Here is a 15,101-nt window from a genome sequence, read left to right on the forward strand (position 1 = left end):
TGCCACAAACAAAATTACGCGGTTCAATTTCTCAAGGCTTGTTTAAAATCAACGATCATAAAGCAAGGTAGCTACGCTCGAGAAAGAAAATATTTGTAGAAATTTTAACGGACGATTGTTGAGTCTAAATATTTAGTCATCTCGTGTAAGACATTTCAAAATAATTCACTGTTGCCAAGGTTTAATCCGTTAAGTGTGTAGAGAAAGTTATCGTATTAGTAAGTAAATCCTGTCTAAAATGTTTACCTCGCTTAAAAAGATTTCTGTTACACTATTTGCCGGAGAATAGTTTTGGCCATCTTTGTTTTTCTTCTGAGTGACACTTTTCAGAAGGAAAAATAAACGGTGCATTCTGCTACAATCGCTTTCAAAAAAAAAAGAATTAAATTAAACTCTTCTCGTGAAACATCATTGCTGTGAAAAAATGCTAGCTATTTGAATACAAATCCTTTGAAAATTACCCAGTGCTCGTTTTCGACGACGGGTGATGATTTTTTTTTGCGTATTTAAAGACGAGATTTTCTTATCGTCAGATATTGGGAACATCGTCTAAATTTATTGCCAAACTACTTCAAAAAATATTACAGAACTCGAGTTCTTCAACTGGACCCTGGCCTCAACTTTTTTTTTACGACTAATTTTTAAAATTTACCTACTTTTTATCATGAAAAAGAAAGGAGTTGTAAGGCCTTCTTGAAATACTGGAGCAGGTCTCTTAGGTTTAGAATTCATGATCGTGATGAAAACTCAAAAATTGTGTACTTTTTGCTCGTTCTTATTTCAAGGAATTGATGAACAATGGAAGTAGCATTATTTTTATTCATAAAAGTTTCAAAGATTTAATTAAAATTTCATTAGATAGGTGACTTTTCTATTCAAAGATATTTTCTGTATTTTCTTTCGACTTTTATTTGACTTATGGCAACATCTATCGTCGTATGTTTGGATAGAAAAATGTAGCACATTCATGTTATTACATGAGATCTAGTCTTGTGGAGCAAAATGTACGCTAATGCGAGTTTAAAATTGAGTTGTATTGACCTGCATACTAATTTCAAAAGAAAGAAAGAAACAGTACTATTCGAAGAAGTGGGAAAACATGAGTTAGTCATAGAAAGTATCCGAACACGTGAACAATTGCTGGTATTTTTGGCGCAATCGCTCGAAATTCTATTTCTGTGTGCAATGTGCATGTTTAACATTTGATTGAAAACATATTTGAAGTACAGTGTGTTCTGTAACAGGTGTCGAATAATTCGCTTAGTAATACAGCAACCGAAACTACACAAGCGTGAATCGGTTTGCCTACCATAAAAGTTGAAGAGACAAAGTCACTGGATGCTAAGTATTGATTCTTTATGGGCGCATTACTCCTTCAATATTTCAGATACGTAGTTTGAATTTGATTACACCATAATGCAGTACTTTGAAAGGATCAGAAAAATATTGTCTTGAATTGTAGTCCAACTTCAAAATTGAAGGAGTTATCCTATGATTCGTCAAGTAGTGCGGTTCCTTCATTTTTTTTTTTTTTTTGTCAGACTCATAGGTACTTACTATTAGACAATTTGAGATAACCGAAGCTAATCCACTCTTCTCATCCCCTTTCTTTAAAAATAGGACTGTATAATTCTGGAAAATCTTGGAAAAATCATTTTTGAAAAAAAAAAAAAAAATAGCAACCCTGTTTTGATAATTGATTTAAAAATGTAAAATTGCAGACGTTTCTACGTAGCTTGGTTAAAAATAAAATTTGTGGTATTTTCCAAATAAGTTTTAGAATTCAAAAAACGGTATAGGTTTTTGAGGAGATGAGAGAGGGGCTGTGTCAAAGAAGTTTCATTCTATTTATCAAGTCCATATTATTTGACGAATTTGAAAATTGGGACTCGAATTCACGCTCTGTGATTTCATTGTCATCCAACATCGGTGTTTGGGTGTACTTAATAATATTATGCATTATTTTTTAGTGGCTTTTTGTTCGGCTGGAAGGACAAGACTAAATTTAGCGACAAAATTACACGTCGTTAATATAATAGAATGAATTTAACGTGTAAATAAAAAGCAGTCTTTCTCTTCAGATCAGCGAACATATTGAATAACGTTGCGAGAAACGATTCTGTATCGTCCCCTTTTATTATTGAAATAAACGTCAAAATGTCGACGAAATGAAAACGTCGATTATTTGAAAAATAGATAAACTTTTACTTTCACGTGTACCTAACATACACACTTGTATTTTTTGCCATCAAGTTATTACGTAATTTCACGCATTAGACAAGTAGATTTTTCACGATGACCTGTTGATTTTATTTCAAAATAAATTTTCATTTGAAGACCATTTTTTAAAAAAATAAACACGCTTGTTTTCAACGAATATTTCTTAGCACGAGGCTTTCAAGTTCGTAAAAATTTCCATTTTCGCAAAAAAAATTCGCGATATCAACGTCAAATCGATTTCCATCTCACAAGTTGCATTTTACGGGTATCATTGAACGAAATTTTTCTGGTTAAATTGAAAATTTTTTCAACATTCGTCGTTATAGGTACCTATTGTTATGTTGGAACATTTTTCAAGTAAAAAGATCGAATGAAAAGGATTCATATTTACACAAAGTTGTGCCCAACCGAGTATTGTTTTTTTTCTGCATAGTGATCGGTACCTTTTACTTTTTTTTAATTTACGAGCAACGAGTATTCATTTATTCGTGAATTCTATTCGGTCTTTTATTTTTGGAAAGTGTTTCCGTATTGTGCTTTCATTTCTACTAATTCATCGGGCTGTTTTGTTGAGATTTAATGGCCGTTTAGGTGCTAAGAATAGAATTCCGTTTGGGTATTAATTGCGGTCTCCTTAGGTAACTAATTTTTTATCACGATACCATTGATCGCCCCGTTGGTCCTTTATTCCATTTTGAATTTATCTTATTGAATCGCGCAACCTTTCGTGTAATCGAATATTCCATTTGTACTTCCCAGCAAGCTCCGTAGTTCTGTCGAAGCAGTTTGGGGTGCGGGGAAGAGGGGAAGGAAAAAGGAGGATTTACATAGTTTGGATTTCACAACTGTAAATCTATAAATTTTATGTGCTAATACCTTGACTTGACTGCAGATTTTAGTACATTTTCGACATTTGTAAATTTTTATGTTTTTCAGAGACATTTAAAGAAGTGGGTTTCCGCGTAGGAAAGTAATTTAATCACGATAACGTTTTTAGGGCATTTTTATTTTAAAAAAATAATAATAATAATTAGCCTAAGTATCTTGTCAAATTCCGTAATAAGCATTTTATTTTTTGAATAAAAACTCCCAAATGTTGAGTGTGCTCAATATTAAAAATATCCTGAAATTTTTCAACACTTCAGTCAGCATTATAAAAAAAAATTCTGAAATTTCATGGAAGAACTACCCCATACCCCTCAGCCAACAAGTCCCCAAGCTTGGTACTCGAGAGTATAAAAATTTACGATAGGATTATAGAAAATTACGCATTTGTAGTGAATTGGGATTGCGAAACGCTGATAGTAATTTGGGTAGGTAAATTTATATAGCTGATATCTCATTTATGTTGTATGAGATACACATATGATGATGAGCAGACTTCATTTGGTGTTATCCTTTAATTATTTCGTATTCATAATTCTTATACGTACATTTTCCCCGCGGAGAATTACTCGTATAAATTTCGCTGCAACATGTACGAGAATTCGAACTCTGAAACTATAGATAGGTTCTCGATGTTGTATGATTTGTAATATTGCCTGAATTGTGTACGGTTGACTTCTCTAACTTTTCAGAATAATCTATTGAAAGATAAACGTCTCAGTTTTCATAGACTGTGTTACAAACCCTTGTACTACTAAGATCGAACCTCCGAAGTACAAAGCATACGCTTTTTCTTTTCAAAGCCAGCGGACCGAAAATATGGACACAAGTACGATATAGTACGTCGGAAATGTAATATTCTTATGGTGTGGAATTCTAGGCATTTTGTCTTATATGTACTACAGGCTCGAGAAAAAGTCGAACATTTTTTTCAGCTTTGAGAACATTTTGGCTGCAATGCGAATCATTTCCTCGTATAATTATTGTAGTGTGTCTTTTTTTTTTATTCGTAAACATAGAAGCTTGTATATGTATTTGGGTTGATAGACCATACCTACATTTTTATTTCAACTTGCATGTACCTAACTCGTTATATATGTATTTTTATCTTGTTTTTTACGGTAGCTTTATACTCTAATGAATTTCGAATGTTTTTGATACTTTACATGAAAAATTTGAGTTCAAGAGTTGTATTGGAGTGCTCCGCATCTGTAACATTTTGTTTTGTTATTTTTGATGTTTAGGGGAATTTTGTTTCGCAGATATTCGTTCGAGCGTTATTCGATTATGATCCGTTACAAGACGATTTAATACCATGTGCTCAAGCTGGAATCTCATTTAAAGTCGGAGATATATTACAGGTAATATTCGTTTCAATATTACTATTTTGCCGTTGTTCTATCGCGAAGTTGTTGTATTCGTGGAATGAATTCTTATATAATTTGCTTTTTACGTTTTGTACGATTCCATAACGAATGAGATTCTCACAGGGAAACCTCTTGAAACCTCCGAATTTACAATGTTCAAAACTTGTATTCCTGCAAAGCGTTGGTGAAAAATAGAACTACACGTGAATTATTACTTGCTCCAGTTTATTTTTTGTTTTTTGTCGACACTTTGAAATTTAAAAAATCATTGTACGTACAGAAAATGCTTGTAAACGTGGATTTTAAACATGTAAAAAATATTTTTTATTACAGTTTTTTTTTTGGTTTAGGTATTTCAACCAATTAGGATTTGGTTTCAAAGTCATTCTGAAACAAGACACTCGTTCAAAAAAAGTCAAAGAATGCATTTTTGCAAGAAATGACACAGGAAACTTACTGATGTTAATAAAATTGCATACTTGATTTACCGTAAATAAAGTGGGAACATTACATATTTACGGCAAACCAAGTATGCAATTTGATCAACACCCAGGTCGGGGGGGCCGCATAAGGAATACTTGCACCCCCTGCCGATCCTCCGGGACAACTTTTTTCATAGAGGGGGATTCCTGAGGAACATTTCCAGGGCTTGTCCTCAAAAAAAAAGTGGCCCTACTTACAAAATGGCGGCCATTTTGATTGACAGGTCATCCGAAATCGTGGATTTTGCGTTCCAACGTAGGACTAGTAAAAACATTTTTAAACCGTACAAAGACAGATTGAAAGAGCAGGCAAAAATTCATCACCTGTCAAAACTTCAAGTGCTAAAGTGCCTTTTTCGATTTTTGGTGAATTATAAAAAATCAAGTTTTGGACAAAATGTGAGAAAAAATCAACATTTTACCAAATTGACCCAGAAAACTGGAGATATACCCTATTTTCAACCTGCTAAATCGATTGGAAACTGTTTCAAAGCGTTTTGAGCAGTTCTGGAGCCTCCAGCAGATTTTTTGAAACTCGAAATTCTCACAAAATTTCATCAAATGAAGTTTGAAAGCCGAAATTAATTCTGCAAACTAATTTCAATACGCTATGAAGTCGACTACATGTGAATTTCAAGTCATTTCGGAGCCTCTAGCGATTTTTTGAAAATTACTGGAGCCTCCAGTAGATTTTTGAAACTCGAAATTCCCACCAAATTTCATCAAATGGAGTTGGAAAGCCGAAATTAATTCTGCAAACTTATTTCAATACGCTATGAAGTCGACTGCAGGTGAATTTCAAGTCGTTTTGGATCGAGCCTCCAGCAATTTTTTGACAATTACTGGAGCCTCCTGTAGATTTTTTGAAATTTGAAATTTCCCCAAAATTTCATCAAATGGGGTTAGCAAGCCGAAATTTACTCCGCAAACTAATTTTAATACAATAATATGAAGTCAACTGCATGGTGGTTTCAAGTGGTTTTGAAGCTTCCAGCTACTTTTTGGAATTTCAATTCAACTCAAAACGCCATGAAACCTTTCAAAAAGTCACTGGAGGCTCCAAAATTACTTGAACTCACTGAACTCACTAGGTGGTATTTTTCTATCTAAGTCCATGATTTTGAAAATCTTTGCAAACGCCTGGTTTCTACCATATTTTTAAATTTTTCTAGAAATTCATTTTTTGAGGGAAGGGGGAGAGGAAGATGCTGAAAATATGAGGAATTCGCAAATGATACTTTTTAAGTTTTTGAGAATATGTATCTCTCGTCCGCATATTGTGTAAATTGCCTTTTTTGTTTCTCTTGGCAAGTTCTGCCAAATAGTGAAATGTTATAGAACGAGGATGAACCTCCCTCGAATGAAAATAAAACCAATAATTTGCGATTAGACACGATAATGGCCGTATCTTGAAACAAGAGGGATATTTAATTTGAGGTCATTGGTTTACACTTATGCGAAAACATCCAAAATACCTTTTAAAAATACATAATTGCCAACATCGTGTATAAGAGCTGTTTCGTAGAAATATTAAAATTGAACATCGAAATAAACGTCACACGCTGAAAATTTGTTTTTAAAAATAAATTTTTCGTTGCTTTGTGCGAGTATAAATATCTAGAAATCGTTCAAATCTGTAATTGCCACCTGCGGCAGTCCTTTTGTGAGTAAATTGTTTCATTCTCTGTCCATTAACGTTATTGCGAACGTTGGAAAAAAATTCTAACGATCAAGTTGAAAATTTATGTTAAATATGTCATTCGCAATTTAACCTACAATGAATGAGAATGAGAATTTCGATGCCGCAATTTTCTTCGTTTCTTTTCCTCGTTCTTTTTTCTTCAAATTCTTTATAGTTTCACGAGTGTATCAGATATGTAGGCTTACGTAAATTTGAAATTTTGAAAAAACCAAGTTGAAAAGCAACAGAAGAAGAAGATGCAATTTTGGGATTGAGTATAGAGAATAGATGTTGGTAGTATGATATGTACCTATTTCATTTGAGAAGTTGAACCCATTTGCAGTTCAATTTCGGGTTGAAAAATAATTTTCAATTTCAAGTTTCTTCTGAACGTTAACACTGTCACTGATGAAAATTTTCAGCAAGAAATTAACATACTACGCTTGCATTTTTACATAATTGTATAGGTATGAAAAAATTATACCTACCAAAATTGAATATTCATATAATTTGTTCCTAATTTGATGTTTATTTGCGAGTTTTTCGTATTTTCTGAAATTAAAATCGTTTTATGCTAATATCGACAAAGTATTTACATGCAAACTATTTCCATCTTTATTTTAGGTTATTAGTAAAGACGATCATAATTGGTGGCAAGCGAAAAAAGATAACGTTGCCGGATCAGCTGGTCTGATACCATCTCCAGAATTGCAAGAATGGAGGGTTGCCTGCGCTACTTCAGAAAGAGGCAAACAAGAATCAGGTAAATATTATTAATTAGAAGCTGTAGTGTTTCGATGAATTTCGTCAGCAATCGAATTTTCTCATATCTTCAGAGGTTTAACGATAATTGATGTTCTCTTGGGAAAATCTGAAAATCTCCGATTTTACTTTCGTCTACGGTTTTCAAGCGTTTGGGTTGAAATACGTACTTAGCCAAAGATTAGATGAATTATTATGCTGATTTTTCGTACAACCGTACAAGATGTTCTTCGTATCATTCGACGTATTAAAAGTTCTTAGTATCTAGGATAAATCATAGCTCTTCCTCTCTGTTTATCATAAGAGATATGAAAAGGTCGATTTTTAGTTCAGCAGCATGCAGTATCCTGTACCTATCTACAAGTTTTTATAATCATACCCTGGGGTGTTCACTTTTTTCAAACACAAATTGAGAAATGATCTCAAATAGATAGTTAATTTTTGGAATATCTTTTATTCACATCTTCGTCTGCGTTATAATCAAAACATTTTTTATATTTCTATATCGGTTGTATTACGTATATTTTTCACGTTTTCGCTTTCTCCACTCGCGTACCTTTCCGCAAATTAACCTTTCATTAAGAATTGATAATATCCCGATAAACCTATTCGCTGTTTTGAAGCATTAAACGGAAGAAAAACTTGATAATGTTCAGTTTTCTTTGGGCGAAAAGAAAACCTACCGAGTACCAAACATTAAATTAAATTCAACCTGCACAAAACGAGAAGCAACTTCCTTGGTTTTTATTTTTTTCTCTTCTAATTGCGACTTTTTTTTTCGCAACGTAACCTAATTACTTACGTCTCGTTCGTACAGAGCGTATGGTATTTGCGAAATGAATTTACAATGGTAGAACTGGTCTAGGTACACTATGTACGCAAAATATGAATAATAAACTGTTAATATCGGGTGACTGCAAATTCTCGTCGTTTCATTCCATGAAAATTGTTTATGTAGAAAAAAAAAAGATTGCTAATTATGTTTGTTACGATTATATTATACGAAACAGAAAAGGATAATGCCGGATGCGCTTCTAATACAGATGGGTGTGACGCGACCTCTGGTAAGTGTACTTAATCACCGTCCCCCCGCTTCTCGAAAAAAAGCCAGATAAAAAGTCTAGCAGCGATTGCTTTTGTTGATTAGAGCTTAAAAACTTAGTTTAAACCTTTTTCTTTTTTTTTCTTTTTTTTTTTGGCAAAAAGGCTTATAAATTTGTATTACTACAAAAAAAATATATAACAAGACGAGCTTTTTTTTTCTCTCCCCAACGTAGATAAAATGGGATTAAAATTTATATCGAATGAAATTTTGACATTTTAATATATACGAATCCAATTACGTAGTATTTATACTACTGTGTATAAAAAGTTATGTCGCAGGCAGTTTGTAAAATGCTGCATTCACCAAGTAAGCTTTTAGTTGAATGAATTCTCATTTATTGAACGTTACGTACGCTTTAATCTTATCGCAAATGCTCGAATAGACGAATATGTACTTACTTACTGGCGAATTGGAAATTAGCTTACCTACTTGGTACATCGTTCTGTATCAATTATTTTTTTTTTGCCCCGAGAAATTTCCTATTAGGATGATGTAGGTATGCGCATAGAATTCCTGATTTAGAATTCAAATTCGAAATTATTATTAGTGCTGTAAAGGTTGCTTGTAGTGACCTAGATTTATAAGCTTTTGAAAACTTTAGTCCGTATTTATCGTTATCATTCATATAGGTTTTCAGAAGTAAGAAGTAAAAATATAAAGAAACTTACTTACCTATTAGAAATTAGAAAATGTTTATGTAGGTATTGCGAAAATTCATCGTACGTATTTCATTAATATAATGTACAAAATACTTACCCATTTCATTGGTTCGTTTTTCATAGTTTTCTGGAAGATCATAGTGTCTACGAGATGATTCGTATAATTTCTGCATGCTACAGCGAATTCGAATTGATAAGATTATTCAAATTAGACGAAACGTATCAATTATCATTCCTACGCCTTAATGTTATATCCTAGGCTCTTATGCAGGATCAAAATTTGGATGTAAGCGGATTTTACTCTGAGAAATCGTGAAATAAACTTATCGAATAATTTTTTAAACATGAAAGAGAACACTACTAGTACCTACTCGTACATCAAAAATATAATAAAATTCTGTTCAAACAAGTTATTAGTTTATTTCAAATTCAAATCCAAATTTTTAGATTCCAATTTCTTTATTTTTAAACTGGGTGTATTTTGACCACCATCAAAATAATTTTTAAAATAGAAAATGATATGTGAAAAAAATCAGTCTTTTGTTTTACGTAATTAGATATATTATTCAGATTGAATTTTGATACTTCGGAAAACATTCTTAAAATGAAATTGAACTATTAAAATTTTATATGGTGCTTGATTTTTGAACATTTTTTTAATATCGGATTGTTTTCAATCCTATAGACACGTGAAATGAAAATCACTACCTATTTGAGTTGAAATAAATGATGACATTTTAATATCTTCAAATTACCTAAGTATAATTTTTTAGACATATACTTTCAGAATTCTGGGAAAGAGAGGGCAGGTTGGGCTGGTACATTTTCGAAAAAATAACAATTTTCAGATAAAGTTCTGGAGATTTGAAAACCTCTCTTGTAATCCAATTCGCGCCTCTCAAAATCTCGTACAAATCACATTTTGTTCTGGGAAAATGTGTTTAATTTCTGAATCGTGATCTATTGTTCACCTTTCACAGGCAAATAAGATCTTAAAATTATAAAATCCCTCCATCGCGAAAATCATCTGTTGACTTTACATTCCTCTGGGTTTTAAAAATCTTCAAAAAATACTCTTAATCATTGCTCAAGCTTCGTAATTCGTAGGGTTTTCAGTATTTTAAAAATTTAACCACAAAAAACACCGCCAAAAAGTACTAATCTTCGGTCAAGTTAAATTTTTAATTGCGGTGTTTTTTTTTTCGAAAACCCATTTGTTTTCGAAATAACGGCTAAACGGAGAAATACCCAACAAAAGATAGATACCTACTATTTTCAAGCCTCTCGGGAACATGGTATCGTATGAGGTTTTTTGGGGGGATATTTGTAATGTGTTGAAAAGTTGAAAATACACATCAAACGTGTACTACCCTCGTCGTGAATTTGATTTGACTGGGAATTATGTTCGGGTTAGGGCTATTTCCCAACTAAAACATTCGGATTATTACTTTGAAAAGTTTTTTGCTTTTTATCTAAAATATTGCGCGCACTTTTGTTGTTATTTCCTGTTTATCCGCTACTCTCTCTATAATGTTTCCTTTTTATACAATATCAAAACGATGCTTTTGAAATTTCTTTTCCTTTTTTCCTTCTTTTACTTCATTTTTTTTTTTTTTTTTTGAAATTCGTTTATATCAATCTACATAAACCTGATGAATGGTTCGTCGTATAGGTAGATAGGTAGGTAAATCGGTCTACACAGTGCGTACGTAAACGTATGTATGTAGGAGAAAAGTTTACATTAATATATTAGTTTGGTTGAAGAGAAAACTTATTCGAGTTGGGAAATTCAGTTAGGACGAATTTCACGTTAGTTTGTGAGGAATTGTCTCTTCTATAATGACGTGCAGTGTATCGGCGTCGTTGTAGGCAGTTCAAAATAAGTAAACTTGTAGCCTACGAGGGATGTACAAAAAATACGTAACGATCCCATTTCTGTAAATCGGCCAAAAATTTACCTAGACGACTGGGCGAGGTCTCTATGAATGCGCTGGAGTCATACCTTTACAATGAGACCCAGGGACGAAACTTGACTTTCAAAAATGCCAAATGTGGAGAAATTGACGTCTTGTAAAAAAAAAATTACTCAATAATTTTACTTCTTGAATTATGAATTTTTGAAAACTTCAGTTCAGCTCTCATCGTTTTGCTTCTTTTTCAAAATCCAACTGCTTGAAAATCTATTATTCGCTCTCAAAAAATGTTCATCTATTCAAATCAAAAAATGAACTCCTCACATGAAAAATAAATATTTTTTTACGTTTCAAAACTCAAATTTTCAGAAGCTTTTGCCCTCACTTCGTTCGGACCTGTTTGGTTTTCTTTTTCGAAATTGTAAATTCTAAAAATAAAAATAATAATAATCATTCAAAGCTCTTCACCTATCAAGATTTGAATTCTTTAAAGCTTTTGCCACAAATTAAAAAATGCCATTTTTTAGGCTTCTAAAAATTGAAAAGGGAAACGAAAATTTTTTATAAGTCATGCTGGGCTACAAGAAGACCTATAATGTCAACTGACAGAATTTTTTTCACATTTTTCGATTTATTCGGAAAATTGGTAGCCATTTTTTTTTTCACATTAGCCGGTAAATTTTCGGTTGAAACCCTCCCCTCCTCCCACACCGAAGCAAAACCTCTAGTTTCGTCCCTTATGAGACTGTTCCTAGCACGATTCATGAATTCTAATTTATTTTATGATGAATTAAGTAAGGTCATGTCATTTATTCTATCCGTATAATCGAATTTTCGCACGTCAGAAATGTTTATTCGATTGAATTTCGTCGAAAATAGACAGAAATTGATGCGAACGAGTTTATTAATGTGCAAAATGTTGGTGAAAGGTGTCATAAGTTCTGAATTATATGTATAGTCGAATTTTTGTCGCGGATGAATTGTCTCAGAAAAATTATGCGTGATCGCCGATACGTATTCTGACATTTTTCAAAGCTCAGTTTATCAGTGAAAAACTTGTCCTTTTCGATCATTTCTGAACGTTTTTACACATTTATACGAGTAATGCGATCACCATTAGTTAGAGACCTCACCCAGTTGGATAGGATAATTTTTGGTCGAATTACAGAAGTGGGATCGTTACTTTTTGTACGTCTCTCGTATTTGATAAAATGTTACTAGAATAATGTCTTAACGTTTGTTAGAATTTCGCCTATGGTAGGCCTACTACGCCCGTCGCCTACGAGAAAATACACTGCATACTCATAACGTGTATAAGAATAACAAGTATAGGTATACTTGGCTTGGATATCAGGTAGGTAGGCTAGGTAGACGGCGACGTTGCGCAAGGCATTTGTGAAAAGTTAGACGTTTCATCACTTAACGATGTAACCCAAAGAAGAAGAAAAAATGTATAAGTACTATAACTAGGCGGAAAAATGAAATATTTTTTGTTGCGGTGGCAAAATTTGTAAAATGTCGTTTATCGCTCGTTTACTTACAAATAAATCTACGTCTTTACAACGCGATGTCGTTCAATATGAGAAATTTTTTTAAACAAAAAGACGAATAAATTGAGCAAAATACTCGCGGTTGTTTAGAAGTGTAGTGCTTTTTCCTCCCTTTCCTATCGTACCTAACCTATCTTTTAGTGCGCTACGTAGACGTACTACGTATTATATTATACGTGTATATAAAAATGGAAAAAGTTTTTCGGCGAAGTTATAATTCTTGCCGAACTTATAGTTTAATTAAGAGAGTTTTTCGTATATTTTATTCGGAAAAACTGTAGGGGTTTGCGGTGCAGGAACATAAATAATATACGTAGGTAGTATTACTATAGAGGTATAACAGTAATTTCATTGCATTTCGCATTTAGCATGTTTGTTTCATGGACCATGTTCTTGGTAAATGTACAATACGTGATATTACTAAGGCTAAAAAATTTTCTTATTTATGTGTTTCAGTTAATTGCTCAATTTTTGGTCGGAAAAAGAAACAACTGAAGGATAAATATTCAGCCAAACATAACACCGTTTTCGATCCTTTGGATTTAATTACTTACGAAGAAGTTGTCAAATTACAATGTACGTATATAACTTACAATGTATTAGTGTACCTATCTTACAATCAAGATAGCTTTTGTTTATTTTTATTTCGATGTGCAGAATCCCTTCCCTCGAATTTATTTGATGCATTAAAAAAAAGCGATACTCTCAAAGATTCGGCTTTGAAAAATGTTACTCACTCGTGTTTCAGAGATTTCTGGAATAAACTACTTGGAAAAATTCTAGACAAAATATTCTTTTTAGTGCCTCAAAGCAAAACTCTTTACCTATCGTAGGTTTTAAATAACGCGGTTGAAATTGCCTAAAAAAAAAATGAAAAAAATAAAATGTTTCTTTTGAGCAGATCTCAAATCTTACAATCCAAAATTTTTGTTGAAGGTACAAATTCCAGTTCAACTCTTTTAAACCTCTTTGCAAAAAAGAATCATACTCTGAACCGATGACTCTTTTAAAGAAGTTCCAATTGTTTTTCAACTCTTTTGGGCAATTTTTAAAAATTATTCACCAATGCCCTTGCACCTTGTACAATTGTACATACCTACCTACTATTTCCATGCAGCATCAATATTTTTTAACAGAAAAAATTTTCATTTTGAAAGACTACAATAATTATTGTATAAGAAATACATTTTGAATTTTGATCGATTTTAATTGATTTATTTTTAGAATTTGATTTCAAAAATGTGGTAATCTCTGAATTTTTATATGAAAATTAAATGCTTATATCTCATTTCAAAATTTTTGTGTTTTGGCTTTCTATAATGTATTTACAAATTTTTAGTTTATCGAAAATGAAGATTTTTCCCAATTCAAAACCATGCAGATTTTTTTCTATTTTGTCAAAAATGTTTAAAAATTTGATATTTTAACAATTTTTTTACTAGTTTTAAAATTCTAAAATGAAAATTATTTTCGAAATCGAAACTTTCGTGATGTCCGACTTCCCCCCCTCCCCACATCTCATTTTAATTTTGTTGTGATATAAAAATTTGTCCTTATGAGCGTCGACGTTGTAAAAAACTTTGGGGAATGAAATGTTGAGTTGATATTTTTCACCTTTATTTTCTGAGTGTGTAATGACTTGAATTCAATTTTTTTTGAGTATCACAACCTAATTTTTTAGTCCAACTTTTCGCTTGAAAATTTTTAAAATTTATCCTCTGAATTTCTTTTTCTGAAACGTTTAAGGTGAATTCTGCCTTCAGGTACCCGATTTTTTTTAACGGGGGTGAATTGTTGAAAAATTACCATTTTGGTATTTTCTTTGTGCGTTTGCATTTCGAAGCACACTATCGAGATTAATTAGAAAATTATGTACTTTTAAAAAATAAAAAAAATAGCCCTTCAAAATACACCTTTTCTTTCTTGTGTTGAAAGTGGTTCTTGAAGTACGATGGGAGTTGAAATATTACCAAGATGGAAGATTTTTTGTTTGTTTTTTTCTCAAATTTGGACCCTAGGAATACTTGCCATAAATTTGATCCGTTTTTTTCTTGCAATTTTTGAGTATTTTTCGTCACGTTGGGAGAGGAAGGGGAAAGCGTTCTCCCGCATCTCTTAGTTTAAAATACTCAAGTGCACGTTTTTCAGCTTTATTCATAGTGCATTTGTCTGGAATTAAATGCTCGTCATTTTCAATCATTAAATTCCAATAAAAAATTTGGGTCTACCGTGTTCCTAATTGATTATTTATTTTGAATTTTGTAGCATTCCAAAGAAAAACTCTAGTATTATTAGGTGCCCATGGAGTTGGCAGAAGGCATATCAAAAATACGCTTATAGCTCGACATCCGGATAAATACGCTTACCCGATACCACGTAAGTCATAACATACTAATTAATCAATATGCGATAATTTGCTCAAAATTGAAAAAAAAAGTTTCAACTGAAAATTTCTAATTGAAAATATTTGTTTTTTA

At 32.3% G+C, this 15,101-nt stretch overlaps 1 protein-coding gene across 12 annotated transcripts in view; it reads left to right on the plus strand.

The window, feature by feature from the left end:
* CASK (peripheral plasma membrane protein CASK) overlaps window positions 1–15,101 on the plus strand; it is a 94,644-nt gene that overhangs the window by 75,749 nt on the left and 3,794 nt on the right. For 5 of the 12 annotated variants that reach the window (XM_065355212.1, XM_065355217.1, XM_065355213.1 and 2 more), the window contains 5 exons: window positions 4,350–4,466; window positions 7,260–7,398; window positions 8,408–8,461; window positions 13,081–13,200; window positions 14,890–15,000. In XM_065355212.1, coding sequence (XP_065211284.1) covers window positions 4,350–4,466; window positions 7,260–7,398; window positions 8,408–8,461; window positions 13,081–13,200; window positions 14,890–15,000 — 541 coding nt within the window. The remainder of the gene's footprint in view (window positions 1–4,349; window positions 4,467–7,259; window positions 7,399–8,407; window positions 8,462–13,080; window positions 13,201–14,889; window positions 15,001–15,101) is intronic. The other 7 variants (XM_065355215.1, XM_065355219.1, XM_065355216.1 and 4 more) reach the window with 3 other exon arrangements.

Source organism: Planococcus citri, chromosome 3 (genome assembly GCF_950023065.1).
Source record: "Planococcus citri chromosome 3, ihPlaCitr1.1, whole genome shotgun sequence".
Taxonomy (NCBI): Eukaryota; Metazoa; Arthropoda; class Insecta; order Hemiptera; family Pseudococcidae; genus Planococcus; species Planococcus citri.